Raw genomic sequence first — 22,769 nt, 5'->3', positions numbered from 1 at the left:
TAAACTGCTTTATTTGGTGGTGGACATCACATCCTCTAGGGGGGTCCGGGGGCATGCACCCCCAGGAAGATTTTTTTTAAATGTTGAAGTGAAATGCATCAATCTGGTGCACTTTGAGCTAGGGCTGCTCAATTCATCGTATTTTAATCGCAATTATGATTTTGGCTTGCAACGATTATGAAAACAACATAATCTAAATAAAACGATTTTTTTTTTTTTTTTAAATAGGTTTTTCAGTTGAATTATACTTAAAGTTCAGGGTAATCAACTGTTAAAAACATACTTTTCAAATTATTTTCTTCAATAAATGGATGTTTTCAAAGTAAATGGTTAATCGTTTTTAATAATCGTGATATCAATTATTGACCCAAATAATCGAGATTATGATTTTTGCCATAATCGAGCAGCCCTACTTTGAGCCCAACATGAATTGATGGATACAGCTCTCAACACTCAGATGAAAGGGAGCTGTATACTTTTCAATAATCCAAACATCTTTAGAATATGATCACAACAAATCATTTAAACTTGTTTATTCTTATCTTATGTTACCTAGTTAGCATTCTTTCTTTTTATTTATGCATATTTGACTAATCCCTCCCCTTTTAAACTTTTTACTGTCCTATAGTACACATTGGAAGGATTTCTTACTTTATTTTTTACAACTTTATTAAATAGATAAAGGTGTGCTCTCTCTCTCTCTTGCTCTCTCGCTCTCTATCTCTCTCGCTCCACATTGCTTTTCTTCCCGACTGCAACGCTGTTGTGTGTGTCTGTGAGAGCGTTTCACATGTGTGTATGAGAGATTTTTTACCAGTGGCGAGCCTGTCTCCGAGGGCCTAAGATATTCTACAAAATAATATTTAAAAACATTAAAACAAATTATATTTTTCTTTATATATTTTTTTAAAATATGTTTTTAGTAATATTTGTCATTAGTTTTACCAAAACTAACTTGATTAAATTGTATTTAAAATAACATTTCCAAAGAAATAAATCCTTTGAATATTCAGTTTCTGTTTGAATGTGAAGGGTTAAATGAAAGAAGCTCGTCTCTGCGAGGTGAAGACAGGAGCTGTTGGACGTCCAGCTATGAATTAACAGAGGGCCAGCTATAGTAACTGAAGAGAGTAATGTCAAATGACAGTACAATTGACCAATCATATCTTCCCTCTAAATGGGTGGGATTTATTATCGCGGACTTTATGACAAGTTCCGCCCGCTGTGAAATGTTTCTTGTTTCCATAGCAACAACAACTGTCAACAGCGTAAACTCGCCTTCAAAATAAAAGCGTGCCAAATTACACTTAAGACATACAACTGCAACGAAAGTAACAAACACAATGCAATATCCTTTTCAATTTCAAAGAACACAAATTGGGTTATTTACAGGTGTTGTTTTGTGTAGTAGAGGGTCGCTTTCATTGATGCGTTTTGATAATCCACCAGTGTGAAAAAAAATATATATATTATTTTGTATTTCGCGACCCACCTATCACATCTCTGCGCCCCACCAGTGGGGCGCGCCCCACACTTTGAGAAACGCTGCTCTAGAGGATGCTAGTCAGGCTTTAGACTGAGGATCACTTTTAAGACATTTCACTGCATTTAACCCATATTACACAGACAGTGAAAGACCAATATCAGCATGAACCACAGACATACAAGACAAACAGGAACTTATCAAAGGCCATAAAACCAGATATGTTGTCAGTTTCCTTTTGATGATTAGGTATTTTGTTTTGTGGAAACTGCACTAAATAGAAGTACCAACACCACATCAGTGTTTTGTTCAGTTAGTTAGAAACCACATCGTGACCTGGGATGGCGCTATGAGTGTTGCCACACAGCAGAAATGTACAGTAGAGACAAGGGCTTTAGGTTGTAAATGAAAAGGTTTTATTATGTATGGCACTGTGACCATGGATGTGACTTAAAGAGGCCCTATCTTTTGGAGTTTTCTCTTTCCTGTAGTGTGTCGTATAGGTTTTTGTGCATGTAAATGGGCTGCAAAGGCTCAGAGGGAGTTTTCTCTCCCCCCCTTCATGAAACCCCTCCATTGGACTCCTTTGTTTACTTCTGTAACATAGTGACATCACCATGTAACACTCGCACTTCTATTGGCTAGCGCTCCAACGCATTGTACGTGATAGGCTAAGGGAAGGGACATCTCTAAGCGGTTGACCAATCACAACAGAGCCGGCCAGCTAACCAATCACTAACCAATAGCGACAGCAGAAAACTAACAACGTCGCTGAGAGGCTGAGGTCGGGCCTGTTTGATATTGTGTGAGACGCTACAAAAAGTACTTGCTGAGATTAAAAACTCTGTTGAAAAATAATGTAGCTTAATGAAATCTGGGATGATCAACTTATTTTCCTTGGACATATACATTGTTATAATAATCAAAGCAATCATTAAACTTGCGGTCAACAAAAAGTACAACGAGCCTGTGTCACCCTCTCTTCCACACACACACCTCACGCAGGTGAACAGGATTATAATGAGTGCCTCCCATATCCATGTGACCCAAGCCAACCAATCAATAGTGATCAAACAAATATCTTATATTAAAACAAAACGAATTACTATACACGTTTCATGGCTCCCACATAACCAATCAGAGCAGACTGGGCTCTGGTTTCAGACAGAGGGTGGAAATAGGTGCTGCAGCACAGGCAGTATGAGAAAAATAAAGAGCTTTTTGAACATTAAAGCATGGAGACGTGTCCCAGTAGAGGAGCTAAATATAAATATGAAACCGGAAAATGAGCATAAAACGTCTTCTAGCTTTTGTATATCTATTTGGTTTAATCTGAAGTGATGTCTAACAGCAATATTAGATTATCTTGGCTAAATGATTGTGTTTTTTGGAAGAAATAATATAAGAATGGGATTCATTTGGGAATTTAAATCCCAAACCTTAACCCAAAAACAAACAAAAATAAATATGTCCGTGGAAAGTTCCTCAGACCAGTCAATCAATTAAAGACATTTACAGCAGACTGCACCTGTTTGAGATACAAGTATGATCCATAGCGGTAATCAGATTGAGTTATAAAACGTTGGTTATCGGGTTGTTTTTTCATCTGATAAAAGTCGCCCTAGTTATGATACTGACGTGACTCAGGTTTCTGACAGCAGCATCCCGGCCACAGTGACTCGCAGTCTGTAGTTTCCTGTCTCCGTCTTTAAGGACATACCACAAGTGTGTCAGATAGAATCAGGTTGTGCTTTATCAGAAGTTTGTAGGACATTTCGTCAGACCATGAAACGCCAGGACAGCCATGCTTCAAAGCAAAACATGAAGAGAGACATGCTGGCTTTCATAAAGATAGGGTAGACGTGATCTTTTTTAAATATGAGGCTAACAGCGCACATGGTGTCTCTTCTGTTCACATTGAAAGGGGCAGAAAAAGCTACGTTAGCAAGTACAAACTTTGGTTGGCTGCGGTCAGAAGTGGGAAGTAGTGGAGTACAAATACTTCGTTACTGTCGTTAAGTACATTTTTCTGGTATCAGTACTTTACTCCACTACTTATTTTTCTGACCACTTTTACTTCTTACATTTTGAAAACAAATACCTGTACTCTCTAATTCTTACATTTTCAAAATAGGCTGGTTACTTTAGTTTTAACCTGCGTTTGGTGGCGTGATCATTATTATTTAGAGTCACTGCGTGCCTATTTATTTTAAGACGATCCGTGTATCCAGTGGCATTTTTTTTTTTAAATCGAGCGCTAACGTTGGCAATGTTGACGTGCAGCGGCAGCTGGAGCCGGAGGCTAACGATCGCTCACCTGCCTCACCACCATCAATGCCATCTAGCTCCACAAGTGAAGCTGTATCCGTGGCCGTGGCTGTGCAACCTTCTTCTCCAGCCAGCCAGGAGGAGAGGCTGGATTTGGCTGTGCCCGGCGGTGGTCCAACAGTTCCCCCAAGGGCCCCAACCGATAGGGGACTCTATGGCGCTATTGAGAATCCCGACGCCAAGATCAAAAGCTATATTATAGCAACCGGTCCATGTAGGCCTACCGGCCCATTCCCCAGAGACAAACATCAAGGAAACAAGTTTAATCCTCTTCTTAGTTAGCCATGCCGTTGTCAGGCTGTGGTGGTTGGAGGCAGGGGCGGCGCCATGGGGGAGCTAGGGGGTGAAGCACCCCCCAGGATTGCAAAAAGCACCCCCAAGAAATATGTGTTTTTTTTTCTTTTTTCGGTGGGCCCCAAAACAATATTTGCACCGGGGCCAATCACAACCTTGTTACGCCACTGCGTGCATCCATCATTTCCTGGTCTTCTCTAAAGAAGAGGGACCAATGGAAACGTTGTCATGTTGCCGTTGTTCAGCATGGAAACATTCATTAGCTAACAATGACATTATTGTTCTATTAATATAAAGGGAGGTCAGGTACTCTTTAAAACAGCTGCTAGTTATGGGTACTTTTTACTTAAAAGCCCATACTTCTTTACATTTACTTCAGTAGAGAAGTTTAGTCAGTACTTCTACTTTTACCGGAGTATTTTTAAACACGAGTATCTGTACTTCTACTTGAGTAAAGGATGTGTGTATTTTTGCCATCTCTGTCTGCGGTAGACTCCAAAAACTTGTCCTAAAAACTTTTCTTGAGCTCATTGAAAATGTCTGGAGGTTTCAGGAAAGAAATCCGCAGCGATGAGAATTGAAATGCACTTCGCAGATGTTTCTTCCTTTATAACTCGTCATATTGAGAATGATGACTGACCCAATGGGGAATATGCAATCTCCTAAAAAGCTTTTGAAGAATTTAGTTTGGACCAAAGTGGCCGACTTTTAAATACTGACTTTTTACAAATTCTTAGGTAAACAAGCAAGATTACAAGCAAGAAAAAAAGACCAAAAACACAGGCTGTTAACAACAATCCAAACGCTCCTACTCTCATCTTCTCTCACTAATACTGATTGTCTCTGTGGTTTCTATTTATCTCACGCAAAGATGTGAGAAGCCTTCACACCGGCACACACTCTGATAAACAGGATGTGAACTAACTGCTGACTCCACAACATAATCAGAGAATGGTGTTGTTTCAAAGTAACTGCTGATAAAGATGGAAAATGGACGCATGCACCTATAAAGCAAAAGGACAGACACATACAGATAAAGCAAATACAATTACGATTTTCTTTTTCTGTAACCTCATTGAAATTCAGTTTTTCCTTCAAATGAAATCTTATGTGCAGACAGCAATACAAAACACATGTTTATCTCTCCTGTCAATGTAAAGCCTAGTTGAAAGAGGAGGCACAATGACAAGGACATAATTAAGCCTAGAGAACTCACATTTCAAAACATAAATATGAAAATCTTTTTTTTTGTAACCAGGTAAATAAGACATTTTAATCTGCCTCTTATTATTTCATTTTGGATTAAGAAGCAGTTAGAGATCAATTCCATTCGTTTCAAGTCATTTTGCAACTAATTCCATGACGAAAACTGAAATGTTTTTTTCCGATTTTCCAAGGACGTATGAGACAAAAACCAAGAGAGAGGCAGAATGGAAAATGCATGACTGAGGCAGACAGCCTTTTGCACTCGGCAAAGATGTGAAAGAGGACATATTATGCAAATGTTCAGGTTGATATTTGTATTCAGTGTCTCTACTGTGAGATGTGTTGTTTAATGTTTAAAAAGCTCTTTATTTCTCTCACACTGCCTGTGCTGCAGCACCTCTTTTCACCCTCTGTCTGAAACCAGAGCCCAGTCTGCTCTGATTGGTTAGCTGGCCGGCTCTGTTGTGATTGGTCAACTGCTTAGAGATGTCCTGCCCATTAGCCTATCACGTACAATATGTTGGAGAGCTAGTCAATAAAAGTGCAACTATTACATACAGTAGTGATGTCGCTATGTTAAAGAAGTAAACATTTGAGCCTTTGCAGAACATTTACATGCACCTATACACTGTAACACACTACAGGAAATGAGGACTGAGGAGAACACCCTCAAAAGTATACCTTTAAATGCACAATAAGTATGATTTTGGTTGTGGTTACTGAACACAACAACGAGTGCTTTGTCTGGCCTTGATATATTTGTGTTTCTTTGGCAGTGTGTCCTCCGTATTTAAACGATATGCCTACTGACAATCTTGCATCTAATCACAAACATTTAACAACAAATGGACAAAACGCTCCTCATCTCGTCTTCTCTCACAGACACTAATACTGATTGTCTCTGTGGTTTCTATTTGTCTTTTCTATTTTTTTTGTTGAAGAGATATGTCCCGAAATAACCCAGAACACGAAGAGGGCTGCAGTTTCTTAACAGATGAAGAAAACGGCCACACACTCATGACACAAGTGAGTCATCGGTCATTATTTAGTCTGTTTCCATGAGAATCTTACTAATGTTGCTCTTAGTTACACATGTATTTCCATTTAAAGAAAGCTTGTAGATTGTCCGGATAAACATCACTTTTAGGAGATGTGCTCTTTATATTTCGCAGAGCAAAATGCTACAATTTACAAATCATTACGTCTCTTTTACAAAAGTCCAACATTTTATATAATGTTACATTCGCAATTAGTGTACTGATCTTCGGATGAGGAGAGCACTGGTTCAATCCCCCACTGCAGACACCCCAAATTGCTCCTGTGGGGATTGCCCAGAGTATTGAGTGTATGTTAGTTGGTTTTGGTAAAAGTATCTAAAAAGCGCCTAAAAAGCGACATGTAATAGTGTAAGAAAAACATTACATTCGTACATTTTCACCCTTAAAAAGGATCTACATGATTACCACATTTTGGCCATAGTTTTCATTTTGATTCCTGTCACTTTACTCATCGGTTAATAAATAGTCGCTGTGGATAGAGACGACGTGTTTGGCTTTTTGGTCTGTACCCTGTTGTACCCTGTTGTACCCTGCTGTGGCATCATATTGCTATTTGTGGGGCGGTGGTGGCGAAGTCGATAGGGACTTGGCTTGGCAACTGGAAGGTCACCAGTTCAAGACCAAGTGCTACCGAGGTGTCCATGAGCAAGGCACTGTTCCCTACACTGTTCCCCGGGCGCCGTTCGAAATGGCAGCACACTGCTCCTAACACAGGATGGGTCAAATGCAGAGAAACAATTTCCCCACGAGGATTAATAAAGTATATTAATATCAGAATACAGTATATTTTTAATGTTTGGTGTTATTGGGTAGATACTATACATCAACAAAGTACCTAAACTGTTTCAGGATTTTATGAGGAAGAGCTTATTTTAGGTGCTAGAAACAGTGTTTCTACTGTTAAAAAGCCTGCTTTAAACTTAGCAGACTCTAGTAGAAGTCAAACATCAACATTGTGCCCGCTTACCTGTCGGTTCTGAACTGAATAACACAAATATGTTATTTTCTGCTGTGCAGGAAGTGCTGTCATTTACATTTCTTGTTGATCTGTAAAAGAAATTGGTGAAAATACGCTGCTGCATGATGGGAGGAAAGAGTTCCAACCACAGAAACTATACACAAACAGTTTGACTGACAGCTGTGGAGTCATCACAGAAATAAAGTGCTGGCACTGCAGAAACCAACATGAAAGTCCAACCTAAAAACTTCCTATTTCCTGTCTAATGAAAATCTTGTCACCAGAATGAAGTCTTTGCGATGTTAGTTCATGTCTTTGCTCTGTGCTGCCGGTGTTCTCCAAAGTGTGAGAGATGGCAGAAAAGATGACAGCTTGCAGCTTCTTCATCATCTTCACAATTTATCTGACCTTCATCTTACACCCGAGCCATGGTAAGTCACCATCAACTACGCAGTCACGTTTAAGGCTTGTTTTTGTATGTTCTATTATGATAATGATGGTATAACTAATAATTCATCTAATGATCCAACATAATCGCAACCAACTGTTTTTCTAAATGCTTTCTACATTTGAGTAACCCTAACCCTTGTTTACTCATTTGTATTTCTGACACAAAGCAGCAGCAGTCAGAATATTAATATACTGAACTTTAAAATAAATTGAACACTGATTTAATGTTTAAAAAAAGAGGCGAAAGAGGGATTTGTTGATGCGGTGTATCGCCCGTAATTCACTGTTCTATGTGAAAAATAGTCCTGACAGAGAAAATGTACTTCTTAAAAGCAATGAAATGTTGTCTGTATGGTTTTCTTATAAAAGTGGACTAACAAAAGGAAAGTCAGCTCATGAGTGTGACGTGTTTTTCTCGTTGCTGGAATTGTTTCTGTTATCAGGTTTCGGGGTGATTCAGCCTCAGAATCTGACCGTGACTCCGTCCGCCACCATCAGCTGTGAACACAATGCAAACGTCAAATCTGTGAAAGATGTTCGACTCAACGCCATTTCCCAGTATGTATCCTCGTGTATTTATGTTTAGTTCAAAATTAAACTGCATCTCCTCATCTACATAAACATACAGTATGTCACCCGACCAAACACAACACACTACTCAATTACCAAAGAAGCAAAGTGTAGTTGCTGCTGGGTTGAAAATGCAATGTGACAGTAAATTAACTCACATTGCCTTTAAGTTTGAAGCCACTTTACAGTTGTTGTAAACCAGCAAAAACATCCCTGAAAGTAAGAAGCCAAATGTTTTAAATGTGTTTTTCTTTAGATGACAAAATGTGACGTGAAACAAAAATCCTCATATTTGGACCAACATGAAAAGTTGGGTCTACTTTTGTTCAGCTCAATACCTTTCCCCTGATTTATAATTGAAAACAAAGCATTTAATGAATACTGTGTACGTGCACATTTAACATGCTTTTAGCAGTTTTATTGAAGCTGAAGGTGTTGCCTTGGACTTATAGACAAGGCGAAAACAAAACAACGAAAAAGAAAAGACCAGAGAGGGCAAGAGGAACAAGCGCCAACCTGCATTATAAGGATTCACAAGGACCATATGAGTCTTAACGATACCCATTATCATCATGGTGAAATTATGGTTAAAAACTACACACATGAAACAAACAATGAAGCTACATAAACCTTTTTTAACCAGAAATTAACATTAAAGTAACTGGAAATCATTCTCTTGTCTCAGGCCCAGCTTGTTTTAAAAGCTCAAACTCCATGTCGCTTTTATTATTACACTCAAAACATGTTCTCCATCACACTATATAAATTCCCCAGTTATTTCCAAATACAATCCTTTGGTTCATACTCATTGCTTTTATAACTAGTTATTATTTTATTTGTTTATTTCATTTCAGTTCCAAACTAACTGCATTCAGATGTTGCTGTTTTATGCAATTATTTAAGTTACACAATAAATTCAAACTATTTGATTCAAATTAAATTCATAATTACACATTTCTGCCAATTTACCCCTTTTTTTACTATTAATAACTACATATATTTACATATAACATGGACCTCCATTAGCTTACTCACTACTTAACTCTTCAAATGTATTTTAAAGTTTTATTTTGATGGCGGTCATGAACCTTTCTTGGCCTGGTTTGGTCTTCTCATCTTTCAATTGTGGTGGAAAAGGGATACAATCTCCTAAAATGGTGAACAAAAATATTCCTTTAACCTCTCAGAACAGACCCAAGCACAATGCTCTGCCAGAAGGGAATGAAAGACTGTAAAGACATCATCATGCATCAAAAGGATCCCAACAAGTGGCTTTTCATCCTACTCAACATCGGGCCAGAGGCCATGAAGATGAAATACGAGTGTGAGTTCACGGTGGAAGAAGGCGGGTTGGATAAAACCGAGTTAGGAGATGCAACCATACTCCTTTCAGGTATGTAAATACAAGGCAATGAGGAAATACAACACAATACCATTTGTATGTGAAATGCATAGTGACTGTACTAAAATACAAAACGTTTTCCTTTTCCTATGTGTTAAATAGATTTTAGTGCATGTAAATGGTCTGCAAAGGCTAAAATCCCTGTGTTCCCTCCAGTGGAAGTTTCTCTCCCACACACTCCCCCCTTATTAAAGTAATCTTTCGTTGACAATTCGTCATGGCTTCTTAAATATGTGGATTTGAAGCTTAAATCGTTTTGATTGATTTAACTTTTCATTATACATACAGGAATTTCTTTTACAATGTGGTAATGTTTTTTTCTGTGACATGTCTGAATACTTTCTTTAACATATTATTTAATATTCTATAAAATAACTGTCTTTAAAAAAAAAGAAAAACAAAGCAGTAGTATTCAAATGTTGATTGAATAAAATATTTGTAAGACTCAAATTGGAAAGCAACCTTTAGGGGGTTTATTTAAAATATTCCTTTTCTAAATACATCTCTGTTCATTCGGGATGTTTTTAACTTGAAGCTGTATTTGAGTTTGTGCTATCCAACACCTCAACACTGAATCGATGTTTAAACCAGTAATATACAAACAGGAAATTGCATTTACATTTTTTTGTAAGGTCAAAAGGAAGTGACCTGCGCGCCTCAGCCTACGTCTTCACCTCCATCTTCACCTCCGTCTTCACCTCCATCTCATTTGCTCAGCTGGATTCTGATTGGTCTACTGGCTCTGATGTTCCTGTACAGCTGTCTCATCACCGGCTTCTACATCAGACTGACGGTACCTGTCTCTCTGACCGTCTTTCTGTCATAATCCTGGGGTTGATTGGGTTTCCTGTTTTATTTTTAAATGTATTTTCTCCTGTCTTGTTTCACTTCCTGTCTCTGTGTTTTCCTGCATTGCCAAGCTGTGACAGACGCAAATTGAGATGATGTCCCACATTTGATTGACAGGCAAGAGAGGGCTTTCACCTTGTATCAGATGTTAATCAATCAATCAATCCGTTGCCTGCATTACGCCCTACTGGCACACAAATGCACAAGCTACCAGCAGAGTATGATGCAAACTTTGACAAAGAAAAGGAGGTACAGCTACTCTGGGAAACTTTTGACTCATGTGTGAAGCCGGTGGAGGGAAATTCCCAGAGAGCTTTTTGTGACATTTGCTAGAGTTTCTAGCATCGAGGTGAATATGACTTGAAGTGTAAAAACTAAATGTGAGACCTAATGCATACGCTCATGGTTTATTTCTTAAGATATATCAAGATGATATTGAATAGTAGGGAATCAGACAGGAACAAAACAACACCACACATCCGGACCCAGACAGAAAGAAAGACAACAAACACAAGACAGACTTATATACACAAACAGGACTAATCACAAAGACAATACACAGCTGGGGAGGACAGGCAGAAACACAAGAGTAGCAGGTGAAAGGAATCAGACAATCAGACAGGCGGGAAAACACAGAGACAGAGACAGGGCAATAAAGGATTTTCTAGGATCCACAATATCAATACTAAGGCCTCCCAAATGTTGGCAAAATAAGGAATGGTCTATAAAACTACAAGTTACTCCCTACAATTTCTACTTTCTCTGTCAACCTGATTTCCTACTCACTTTTGAACTGAACTAAGTTTTTCTTTATGGCAGTTACAATTCATATATTGTTTTGATTCCTATATCACTAGCACTGGGGGCTTGTTTTTACTCATTAAGTTATGACTAGAGAATAAAACAGTGATACATGTGCTGCTTCTCTGTTTCTGTGTTTCAGTGCAGTGACACAGATCCCGAGAACTCCACATACGTAGAAATGCGGAAAGCTCCTCGGCCGTGTTCACCGGACATCTACCGTGGGTAGCCATCGTTCTTCATCTTCGGCCTCATACACCATGTAATGAGGGGGTGTTTTTCATGCCGCTGTTATCATAATTGCATATATTTATATTGTAAATGAGTGGAAAAGTCCTGCAACAACTGCAGATAGACAGCAGGGGGAGACAGAGACTGTCTACATGCTTGTATTATGTATGCAATGTGGCACCCTGATGTTATTGATTGTATTGGATATATATATATTGTAATTTATTATGAATTTTAAACTTTTTTTCTATAATGCAACATTTTCTTACAAACTAAAAGTCAAACATGTTTTATATTTAGACATGATATAAATGTTAGTGTATTGATACAGAACTATGCTATACAGAAAATGCATGCATGTACAGTATATTTCTAGTTCTGATATGGGTATGATTTGTAACAATAAAATCTCAAATTAAGGTTTATAGAGGTCAGGCTATGTTTTATAAAATAAATATGTGTCACATGCAAGAGCAGGATAATAATATTGGCAAAATAACTTTTAAGAAAAATAAAGATATAATGGGCCTACTGCAAATCCTCACACACAATTACTCTTATAGAAATCTGGTAATGAGTTTTTCCCTCACTGTCTGCAGCAGGAATGAGTCCCATTGAACAGAAACACAGATCACTCTTCTCACGCTCACAGTGAATATGAGAGACAAGTAGGCTGACAAAAAAAACAAAGCAGCCGGTGTCTGACGGTCTGTGAACTGCAGGCATTGCAAACATGTCAGTGAGGGTGTGGGAATGCCTGAAAAGAAACAAAAGCATCTCAAGTCATTTGTTTGAACGTTCCAGCTGTCAAACTTAAATATACTGATGTAAATATAGCAGGTTCACGAGCATAGCCACTGTTCCTTATTCTACTTGTGCTCAGTTTTCTCCGTCTTTTCTAAAGTACTCTATCATCTGAAGCACTTTGACAATAACAACTCAAAGTCATACCTACACTTCTTCTCCCTGGCCTTCTAGTCAGAGCGGAGCACGACTCCTGACTTTTCCCTGTGTTTTTTATATCTGTTGTAATTTATTGTCTTTTATTGTGATTGTAGTATTGTGTTTTTATTACATGTACTGTACAGCACTTTGGCTCGACCAAAAATCGCTTTTAAATGTGCTTTATAAATAAAACTTGATTTGATTTGATCCATAACATACATCTTGATTATCATTTGCATCTCTAAAAATGTCTTTCTTTTTACATGTATGCTAGCTGTGATGCTACAGTGACTCCTGTTTACTTGTAAACTTGTACTTGAAGTTGTAATGAATACTGTAAAAAATAAATGTATATGTATGTAGAAAGTATGACATATGCATTGGTTTTCAGCATTTGCATTTGCAAGGTAATCCATCATTAGAAGGCCTCTTCTGAGCATCTGCAGCTCATAAGGGTTACAGTGTTAAAACACATAACGCATTTATTTTAATTTCTCTGTACAGAATTCAAAACATTGTGATTGGCTCCATGCAGATCTCAACATGGTAAGGGTTAAGCTAATGGTGCTAACAGCAAGAACAGTTAAAGGTTCACTTTAACTCAACACATACAAGTTATAAAGTTGTTTTTTTCACCATTTAAAAAGTAGTACCTTCAAATTGTTGTTAAAAGGAAGCTACTGTTCATTGTATTGGGTTTATTGAGCAGTCACTGTAATGTAATGATTTGGTACAGCAAATGTTGCTCCCTAGCTAGCTATCTAGCATTAATCCTGTGTAGGGCACAGCATCCATGTGCGATTTGAGACAACGCTACCTGGTTGTAATTCACGCAATGTGCAAGTGTTTACATTATTCAACAAGACAGCGTTCAAAGGGAAGTATTTCAATTGAGACACAGCAAGGGACTCGCACCAACACGCACGAGTGGCCGGCGCAGGTGCAAAACAAATCACAAAGAAGCTCAGATTTGAACAAACACAAGAGGGGGTGTTATCTAAATATTTGCTGCGGGCTAATGCACTTTAAACTTTTTTAATGAATTGCAACTGCATAAAAAGTATAATTCATAAGTTTGTCTTTTCAGTGGAAGATGCAACTATTTTCATCTCCTCACAGAGTTTGCATCATGTGTTGATGTTTGGATCTTACATCATATGTTTGCTTTGCAGCATGGAGGATGTCCTTTACACCTCTGATTGGGAGGATCCCTCTGAGATGAGAGTTTGAGATCATCTGACATGAACACAAGAAGGTGTGAATCCTTAATGAGAGCAATAACTATGTGCTGATGTTTGTTGTGTAACGTTCCTGACACACACCCAGTCTAATGGGCTTCATTAGTCAGGTACAAAGGTGTGTGTGTGTGTGTGTGTGTGTGTGTGTGTGTGTTAATGTAAAAGCTAAAGGAATGGATAAAAAACATATTGTAAGATGCACATATTTGCCATAATTTGTGAATTCCATGTGAAAAGTTAGGAATTCCTTGTCTCACCACACCGAGGCCTCTGACACCCTTTCATCAATCATTACATTACATTACATTTAGCTGACGCTTTTATCCAAAGCGACTTAGAATAAGTTCATTCGACCAAGAAGATACAAACTTGAAGAAAACAGATGTACTTGAATCATATCAAGTAGGCCTACATCAAGTTTCATAGAACCAACATATTTCAAGTCTTACTCTACTGGCTTTAGATAAACCAGTCCTTTATTAGTATATAAGTGCTTTGTTAGTAATTTTATTTCTCGAAGTGGAGTCGAAAGAGATGAGTTTTAAGTCTGCGCCGGAAGATGTGTAAGCTTTCTGCTGTCCTGATTTCAATGGGGAGCTCATTCCACCATCTTGGAGCCAGGATAGCAAACCGTGTTTTTGCTGATGGGAACTTGGGTCCTCCTCGCAGTGCGGGTGCAGCGAGCCGTTTGGCTGATGCAGAGCAGAGTGCACGTGCTGGGGTGTACAGTTTAACCATGTCCGAGATGTAGGAAGGGCCAGATCCATTCACAGCATGGTACGCAAGTACCAGTGTCTTGAAGTGGCCTGCAACGCCTGCCGCCTGATCCCGCGGCTCAGCCGCCACCTGCGTCTGGAGCACTTCCAGGCGCAGTATGTCTCGCCGGAAGAGGTGGAGGACTGGGACCTCGAGGTGGTGGAGATGGAGGAGCAGGATGTCGGTGTGCCCTTCGTGTTCGCCATGCCAGCGGGCCAGGCAGCCCCGTTCGTCGAGGAGGAAGACGACAACGACGCCTCGTTGTCTGATGCTTCCGGGGCCGGCCTCCAGGAGGGTCCACAGCGGCAGGACTTCCCGGCGGTGATTACTATGGCGGTGGAGCATGCAGGCTTGCCACTCCCCCCACCACTGCCACCGAGGCCGGTGAGCTGCCTCACTCAGGGCAAGGAGAAAAAACATATTGTAAGATGCACATATTTACCACAAGTTGTGAATTCCATGTGAAAAGTTAGGAATTCCTTGTCTCACCACACCGAGGCCTCTGACACCCTTTCATCAATCCTTTCAGAAGTAAATGGTTTTACTTTGTACAGGAAGTATAAGGATTCTTCTAACAAAGGGGGACAGCTAAGCACAACAGCAAGATGTTCAATACAATTGGTCAGATCTTCCTTTGAGTACCTTGGCATAAGCTTTTCCTGGGTGGTTGAGCAACATGATACCTTGATATAAAAGAGGAGTTAGCCCTTGACCATCACTCAAGATTGAAGAGACATGTCTGCCAGAAACCTGAACAAGGTCTACAGCCTTTAATATTGCTGGGCAAATCTCATCCATACCTGGCGCTGTGATATTGGGATATGGGTAATGCTTCCCTATAATCTTTCAACTTTTCATTATCCATCGACAACATTTTGGATGTGTTTGGGAGCCCTTCAAAGTGCCTGACAGTATCAGGATATCAGCAGCTCTCCTCCTGAGCTGAACACTCTGAAACCCTGTGTCCCTTTCCTGAGTCATCTGGGGGCTGCCAGACCTTTCTTGAGACAAACCAACAGTCAATCTCATTGGCCTTCCCAATCTCTATGTCGTTTTTGTTTCAAAAATAACCCTGGAACAACCAGGCCCAAAAGGCTAAAAGACCTAATCCATTGTCTAGAAGCAAGTTGGCTTCATTGATCCTTTGACCATAACTCTGAGGAGCCACTCCCACAATGTAACTTATCAGCATGGCCCACTTGGTTTCAATACTTCAAGAAAAATGTTAATCTTTTAAGATTCTTTACACTGTAAAACCACTCTTGATGAGAAGGAAAAAGTGGCATCCATAATCAAATAAGATGATGTCAATGCCGGGAATTACGAAATATGGTTGCATGAAAGTGATGAAGACTGGGATAAAGATGACTGCAGAAAACAAAGTAGAGCTTAGGGATTTCAGTTTTAGCTAGAGAGAAAGTAATAGTAGGGGCAGGACGGATGAGAAGAGATATATCAACTTTGAGCTTTGCCAGAACACAGCAGCTTCTCACCCAGGGCCGGCCCTTGGCATAGGCAGTATAGGCGAATGCTAACCCCTAATTTCCACCGGTTCCGTCTGCGTCGCGTCACGGCCACGCTACGGCCGCATTACGGCTACGCCGCGGCGTTCGCACAGATCGCGGCCACTCTAGTCAATGGGTGCTATTCCACCACACGCAGTGCGTTACGGCCCGTCCACACAGCGGCGTGCGTTGAAGCTTCCAACGCTTCTGCCCATTCACTTTGAATGGGGTGACGTCACTTTTAGCCGAACTGCATTTTGGGAAGCGACGTGGAGCGTTGCTGGCGTAGCTGGCGTCAAAAGTTGAGGCAATGTTCAACTTTTGACGCCTCGACGGAGGCGTCAGCCAATGAAATCCAGTTTATGCAAATCTGCCAGTACAATCGCTAGCCAATCAAACCGCGTGTATGCTGGGAGAGACTACGCAGGTCATTTCCTCATATTCAAACAAATTGAGGGAAAATTCATTGTAGCGGTAGTGAATCACCCGGTGCTGTATGATCAGTCTCTGTTCATCTACCGGGATACAAACCGGAGGAGCGAGGCATGGAGGGAGGTGGCAGAGACAGTGGGTGAAACTGGTAGGTTTTCGCCTGTTTGGGGATTTTATATCCAGTTTACTTCGTTTTAACATTGCTATTGCTTTGTATGTCGGGGGCGGGAGATTCATGTGATTGGTTGTTGGTCGTGTTGCTCGCAAAAAATCCCCAAGCTTCAGATATGCCCACCTCCAAGCGTCAACGCACGCTGCTGTGTGGACGCTCCGTTACGGCTCAGAAGAGTCTCGGCACAGGGCTCCTCTAAAATTAGGATGAATCCTATTTTTGACGCGACGCAGCCGTAAGGTAATGTCAGGCAGGCAGGAAGTGGAATGGTCAGAGCATCGGATTTCACATCGCATAAACACCATTTCCAAACGTGCATTGCGGCTAAACCATCGAATCACCGAGCTGAGGATCTTACCTACGTCTGTTTCCGGTATTGTTTATGACGGATGTATTTTGTTATACACACATTCCTTCACATTTACATTAAAGTATTTCGTGAGGCCTTCTAAAATGTTTTTAAATATAACTACGGTTCTAGTTGAAGAGTTTATAAATTAACATGAACCGAAGCTGTTGCCTGGCAACGCAATCGCACAACGTCACGTCCGTTAATCCCACATCCACACACATCAATCTATCAATAAATCAATCAATGTTTATTTATATAGCCCAATATCACAAATGTTACATTTGTCTCAGTGGACTTCACAGTTTGTACAGAATATCAGTATGACAATACGACACCCTCTGTCCTTAGACCCTCACATCGTACAAGGAAAAACTTCCAGAGAAAACCCCACAGTTTAAAGGGAAACATGGGAGAAACCTCAGGGAGAGCAACAGAGGAGGGATCCCTCTCCCAGGACGGACAGACGATGCTGTGTGTAAATCGAAAAGATATTACATTTACAACATATGTAGATCAAATGTTAGGAAATGCATGTGTCTATAATAAGAAGATGAATCCACGAGGATGTCAGCAATCTTGTGGGAGCCATCAGGGAAGTAGTATGGTGAGAGTCTGGCAGGACCGCAGAGACAGGTTCAGCCATGACTCGAAGTCCAGGACTCAGATCCAGTACTCAGGATAGAGGATCCAGGACACACGACCACAGCAACAGGATTAGCCACGACTCAGGATCCCGGCGTAGATATGGACACAAAAAAGAGATTTGGGGGAAACTGGGTTAATCGGAACATGAGAGTACACAGGTACAGACAGACAGAAAGACGGAGTAAGGTGCCCCCCTTAACAGTCCAAGCCTATAGCAGCTAAACTAACGTGTCTACATACATGCACTCCCTTAGGATAGGTTAAGGGAAAAGGGTAGCAAGTAAGAAGTAGGAAACAGAGGTGGAGAGGCACACACAGGGAGAAAGGTCCCCATTGGAACCTGAATTTGTCAGAGGTAGGAGTGGGTCAGTGGTTACGTTCCACACTCCCCGGCTGGGCTAGGCGTTCTCTGCAACCTGTTACCCTCTAATAACCTCGAGAGGTCATAGAGGGGAAAGGTTTGGATAAAGTTTTAAAAATAAGATCTACGTTTTTAGGATTTAAGGGAAAGAGTAAGAACTAAAATGTATAGGTGAAGAGGCACAACGTATCTACGTTAATGCACTCTTATTAGATTATTTTATTTTATCACTATAAGCTTTATCAAAAAGGAAGATCTTAAGCGCACTCTTAAAAACGGATAGGCTGTGGAGCTTGATAAGAAAAGGCTCTGGCTCCCATTGTACTTTTAGAGACTCTAGGAACAACCAACAACCCTGCATTCTTGGAACGCAATGCACATGGATTAACATCGATTTAATACATTAATGTAGCCTTTTTTTCTGCTAAAAGAGGTGTCGACCAGCTGGGGCAACAAGACAATCGGCGTAATCGAGTGTGACTATTAAAAAATAAATCACTATTATATTAATATTGACAATAACAACCGACCGTCGGGGTAACATTTACTTGGCATTTCCGGGTATATCTCCACTGGTTGGGCCATGTTAACAATACCGTGTAACTGTCACGTTTGAAGGGACGAAATCGTGACATCTTCACGTCTCCCAGCATGGTAAATTGTTACATGTTCACGTCTTGCCGTGATACCGGGTTGGTTAAATGACATCATAGCATTCCTTTCTCTGATAATCATCATTTCCATTGCAGGATAGAGAGTCAATAATTTGGATGTCCAGTGGGAGGGAGTTCAAGAAGCGGGATGCAGAGCAGCTGAAGGCTCTTGACCCCAGGGTGTTTCAGTGGAAGGGAAGCAGAAGAACTAAGAGTGATGGTGGGTGTGTTGATGTGCAGGAGGTCGGAGAGGTATAGAGGAGTGACGTCGTGGATAGCCTTAACGGTGTCAGGAATGGGGGGAAATCAGGACCCAAATGCAAATTGCTCTAATCGCTCAAATTTCACCGCGGCTGTCAGCGCGTCATTCAAACAGGACGTGCTGGCAAGGGGGCGGGGCTCATCTCCATGTAAATAATATGGTAGATACCAACTACTAAATGAACATATTTTACCGTGATGTAATTGTAATACACGTTTCAAAATGATGCCGGAACGACTACATACTGGTTAGTAAAAACCATGAATTAATGCTTTGACAAAAGGCACTTGTGAGGGCATCTTGTCAAATCGTGTCATCTTTGTCTTTACTTTGTGTGATCACCGGTACCATCTGGCAATTTTCGCCTCACGAAGACAATACGAAGGAAACAAGAAGCAAGGAAGGCAACACGACTATATGAACAATGACAACAATGCTGTCGTTAGCCATCGTATTTCGACGACATTGCATTTATTGGACAACAAAATTATGCAAACATATTGGGTGGTTTTGGCGCAGTGGTTCGAGCGTTGGTCATCAGATCAAGGGGCGTTGGTGAACTCCAGTTCGAATCCCGCCTCGGCCGCCACTGCGTCAGGCCGTTGTGTCCTTGGGCAAGACACTTTACCCGCATTTGCTCCTGTGGGTAATGTCCGCAGTAATGACTCTTACACACTCCTCTGTACCTCTCCGACCTCCTGCACATCAACACACCCATCCGCACACTCAGATCTTCTGCTTCCTTCAGCCGCTCTGCACCCCGCCTCTGGAACCCCCTCCCACCTGACATCCGCAACACTGACATTTTCAAATCACGCCTCAAAACATATCTCTTCACACTCGCATATCCACCCTGATCATTATCCATCACACATCCTCTGTTTTATTTATTTGATTTGTTGCATTGTCTTGTTTATGTTTCTTATGCTGGTGTTAGGTATTGTGTATCTTGTTTTTTATGTGTTTGTACGGCGACCTTGAGAGCCTTGAAAGGCGCCTATATAAAATAAATGAATTATTATTATTATTATTAATGTGTACTTGTAAAGCGCTTTGAGCACCTGTAAAAGTGCTCTAATAAAACATGTAATGCATTATTATTATTATTATATTATGTAAATAACCCAACTTGTGTTCTGTGAAACTGAAAAGGATATTACATTGTTGTTGTTACTTTCGTTGCAGTTGTATGTCTTAAATGTAATGTAGGTTAACTTCCTGTTTTATTTAGATGCTTTTATTTTTGAAGGCGAGTTTACGCTGTTGACAGGAAGTTGTTGTTGCTATGGAAACAACCTAACGGAGATAAGTAATATCTTCTAATCTACATAAAAAAACGGAGAAAGTAAAGAATAAAGTGTATGTTTAAATGTTAGCACCCCCCGAAGAGGCACAAGCTCTTACGTTGAGTCTGGATACATTCTAAATCATCAGTAAAGTCTAGGACCATATTTGTGTGTGTGGTTCGGGTGCCATTGTGTGGCCTTCTGTAGGCATCGTACTTGCTTAGGCTGTTGCTTGGCTGTTAACCAACTTCAGGGCCATCTTCGTGCGAAATTCACAATTCCATATTCGTGTGTCCATCTGGTGTCAATTTCGGGACAGTGTGACAGGGGCTTAAACATTGTTTCTAACGGGATCAGAGTAAAATGCTTTTGTTTAGTTACACAAAAAGGTAATAAGTAACACCAGTGTGATTTTGATGAGATTATGACCATCCTGGCAAGAATTACTGGAGGGTGCCAAATCCGGCAGCAATACCACCAGCTCTGCCAGATTTAGAAGCCCCCCTGCCATTTAATACACCATGAATCCAGAGTAAATTGATTTTGTATGGTTAAACATGAAGGTAATAACTAACACCAGGGTCATTTTTGTGAGAGGATGACCGTCCTGGCCAATGTTAGTGGGGGAGTGCCAAATCCGGCAGCCATTACATCTGATGCATGGAAGCAAATGATGAAGACTGAGATGAAGATGACTGCAGAAAACAAAGTAGAGTTTAGGGATTTCAGTCTTAGCTAGAGAGAAAGTAGGGCAAGACAGAAGAGAAGAGATATATCAGCTGTAGAACAGAGAGCTTTGCCAGAACACAGCAGCTTCTCAACACGTCTCTCTGCAGATGGAGACTTCCCAAATGGTTGAACTCTGCTTTCCACAACTCTTCAACAAATCCTGCAGGAAGCCTACGACAGCTCAGTCAGATGTCCTGCTTGGTTACATCCTGCTGTCCTTCATCGCTCTGATCACTGCAGCTCTCAACCTGCTGGTCATCATCTCTATCTCCCACTTCAGGCACAGACAAACTTTCAGCTTCAAGCTTAAACTTATATTTGTCAATGATTGAAAAGTAACAGGATTTAGCAACGCATATATTCCTTTTAATTAATGTTTCAGATAATAAATGTTCTGTTTTAAATGATAACATATTCAAACCTGTCGTTGTGTGACGAAATAGTTAAAGCAGGCACTCCACAACAAATGCATATCCATTCAATTCTTTTTTTGTGTTTTACTGCTGTTTGTTGTTACAAGCTATTGTTGATAATCTTATTTATGATGATATTCTTCCTTTCCAGGCAGCTCCACACTCCCACTAACCTCCTCATCCTCTCCCTGGCTGTCTCAGACTTCCTTGTGGGCCTCATTTTGATGCCTGTTAAAATCATTTCAACAGAGGCTTGCTGGTACTTGGGTGACCTGACGTGTGCTCTGTATTTAATTGTTACTTTTATCATTACCTCTTCTACGGTTGGAAACATGGTGCTCATATCCATTGATCGTTATGTTGCTATATGTGACCCTCTACATTACACCATCAGAGTAACTCTCAACAGAACAAAAATCTGCATCTGTCTTTGTTGGATTGGCTCTGTTATCTATAATTGTCTTATTTTAAAGGACTTTCTGAGACAACCTGATTCACAGAATTCTTGCCATGGAGAGTGTTTATTGTACTTGACAATATCACAGGAGCTGTTGACTTTGTCGTTACCTTTATTGCCCCCATTACTGTTATCATAGTTCTGTATATGAGAGTGTTTGTGGTGGCTGTGTCTCAGGCTCGAGCCGTGCGTACCCATGTTAGAGCTGTCACTATGCAACGTTCAGTTGGTGCAACTGTTAAGAAATCTGAGATGAAAGCAGCCAGGACTCTTGGTGTTGTTGTCCTTGTGTTTCTAATATGTTTTTTTCCATATTACACTCCATCCCTTATAGGTGAGGATATTGAAAATAGTAGTTCAACCTCACCCATTCTACTCTGGTTGCTGTATTTTAACTCTTGTCTGAACCCATTGATTTATGCCTTGTTATACCCCTGGTTTAGAAAATCTATCAAGCTCATTGTTACCCTTAAGATACTTCAGTCTTACTCGTGTGATTCTAAAATACTGTAATGACGGGCTGGGGTTGAGATACATTCTAAAAAAACCTCTGTTCAGATGGACATATTGTTGCTATTGTTGCTGAGTCAGAATGCAATGTGTAATGGCTGAAGAAAGATTAGACATTATTTAATGTAGTGAAACATATGTAACTAAAATATATTAAATAATTTGATACAAAATACAATTTGAAAATATTACATTGTGTGGAAGAAGTAGTAGTTTTTAACCTGTGTGGACTTCAGCTTGACCAGTATTCTGGTAATGATATGTTCAATTGTTAATTTTGTAAACAGTATGCAATACAGACTGATTGAGTATGTCGTTGGCAGAAGGTCAGTTTGCAACTTCAAACAAAAAGACAGAGCTGTCCTGTGTGTGTGTGTGTGTGTGTGTGTGTGTGTGTGTGTGTGTGTGTGTGTGTGTGTGTGT

The 22,769-nt window shown here is 40.3% G+C and overlaps 1 protein-coding gene and 1 pseudogene across 1 annotated transcript; both read left to right on the top strand.

The window, feature by feature from the left end:
• Nucleotides 1-7,500: 7,500 nt before the first annotated feature.
• On the top strand, nucleotides 7,501-12,053 carry LOC117546187. The gene is made up of 5 exons (XM_034216337.1): nucleotides 7,501-7,758; nucleotides 8,221-8,335; nucleotides 9,535-9,740; nucleotides 10,382-10,542; nucleotides 11,542-12,053. The coding sequence occupies exons 1-5, from the start codon at nucleotides 7,680-7,682 to the stop codon at nucleotides 11,626-11,628; spliced, it is 648 nt and encodes a 215-aa protein (XP_034072228.1). The 5' UTR covers nucleotides 7,501-7,679; the 3' UTR covers nucleotides 11,629-12,053.
• Nucleotides 12,054-21,073: 9,020 nt separating this feature from the next.
• On the top strand, nucleotides 21,074-22,349 carry LOC117546190 (annotated as a pseudogene).
• The last annotated feature ends 420 nt before the right edge of the window (nucleotides 22,350-22,769 follow it).

Source organism: Gymnodraco acuticeps, unplaced genomic scaffold (assembly GCF_902827175.1).
Source record: "Gymnodraco acuticeps unplaced genomic scaffold, fGymAcu1.1, whole genome shotgun sequence".
Classification (NCBI taxonomy): Eukaryota; Metazoa; Chordata; class Actinopteri; order Perciformes; family Bathydraconidae; genus Gymnodraco; species Gymnodraco acuticeps.
This window is presented reverse-complemented; position numbering and strand designations above follow the sequence as displayed.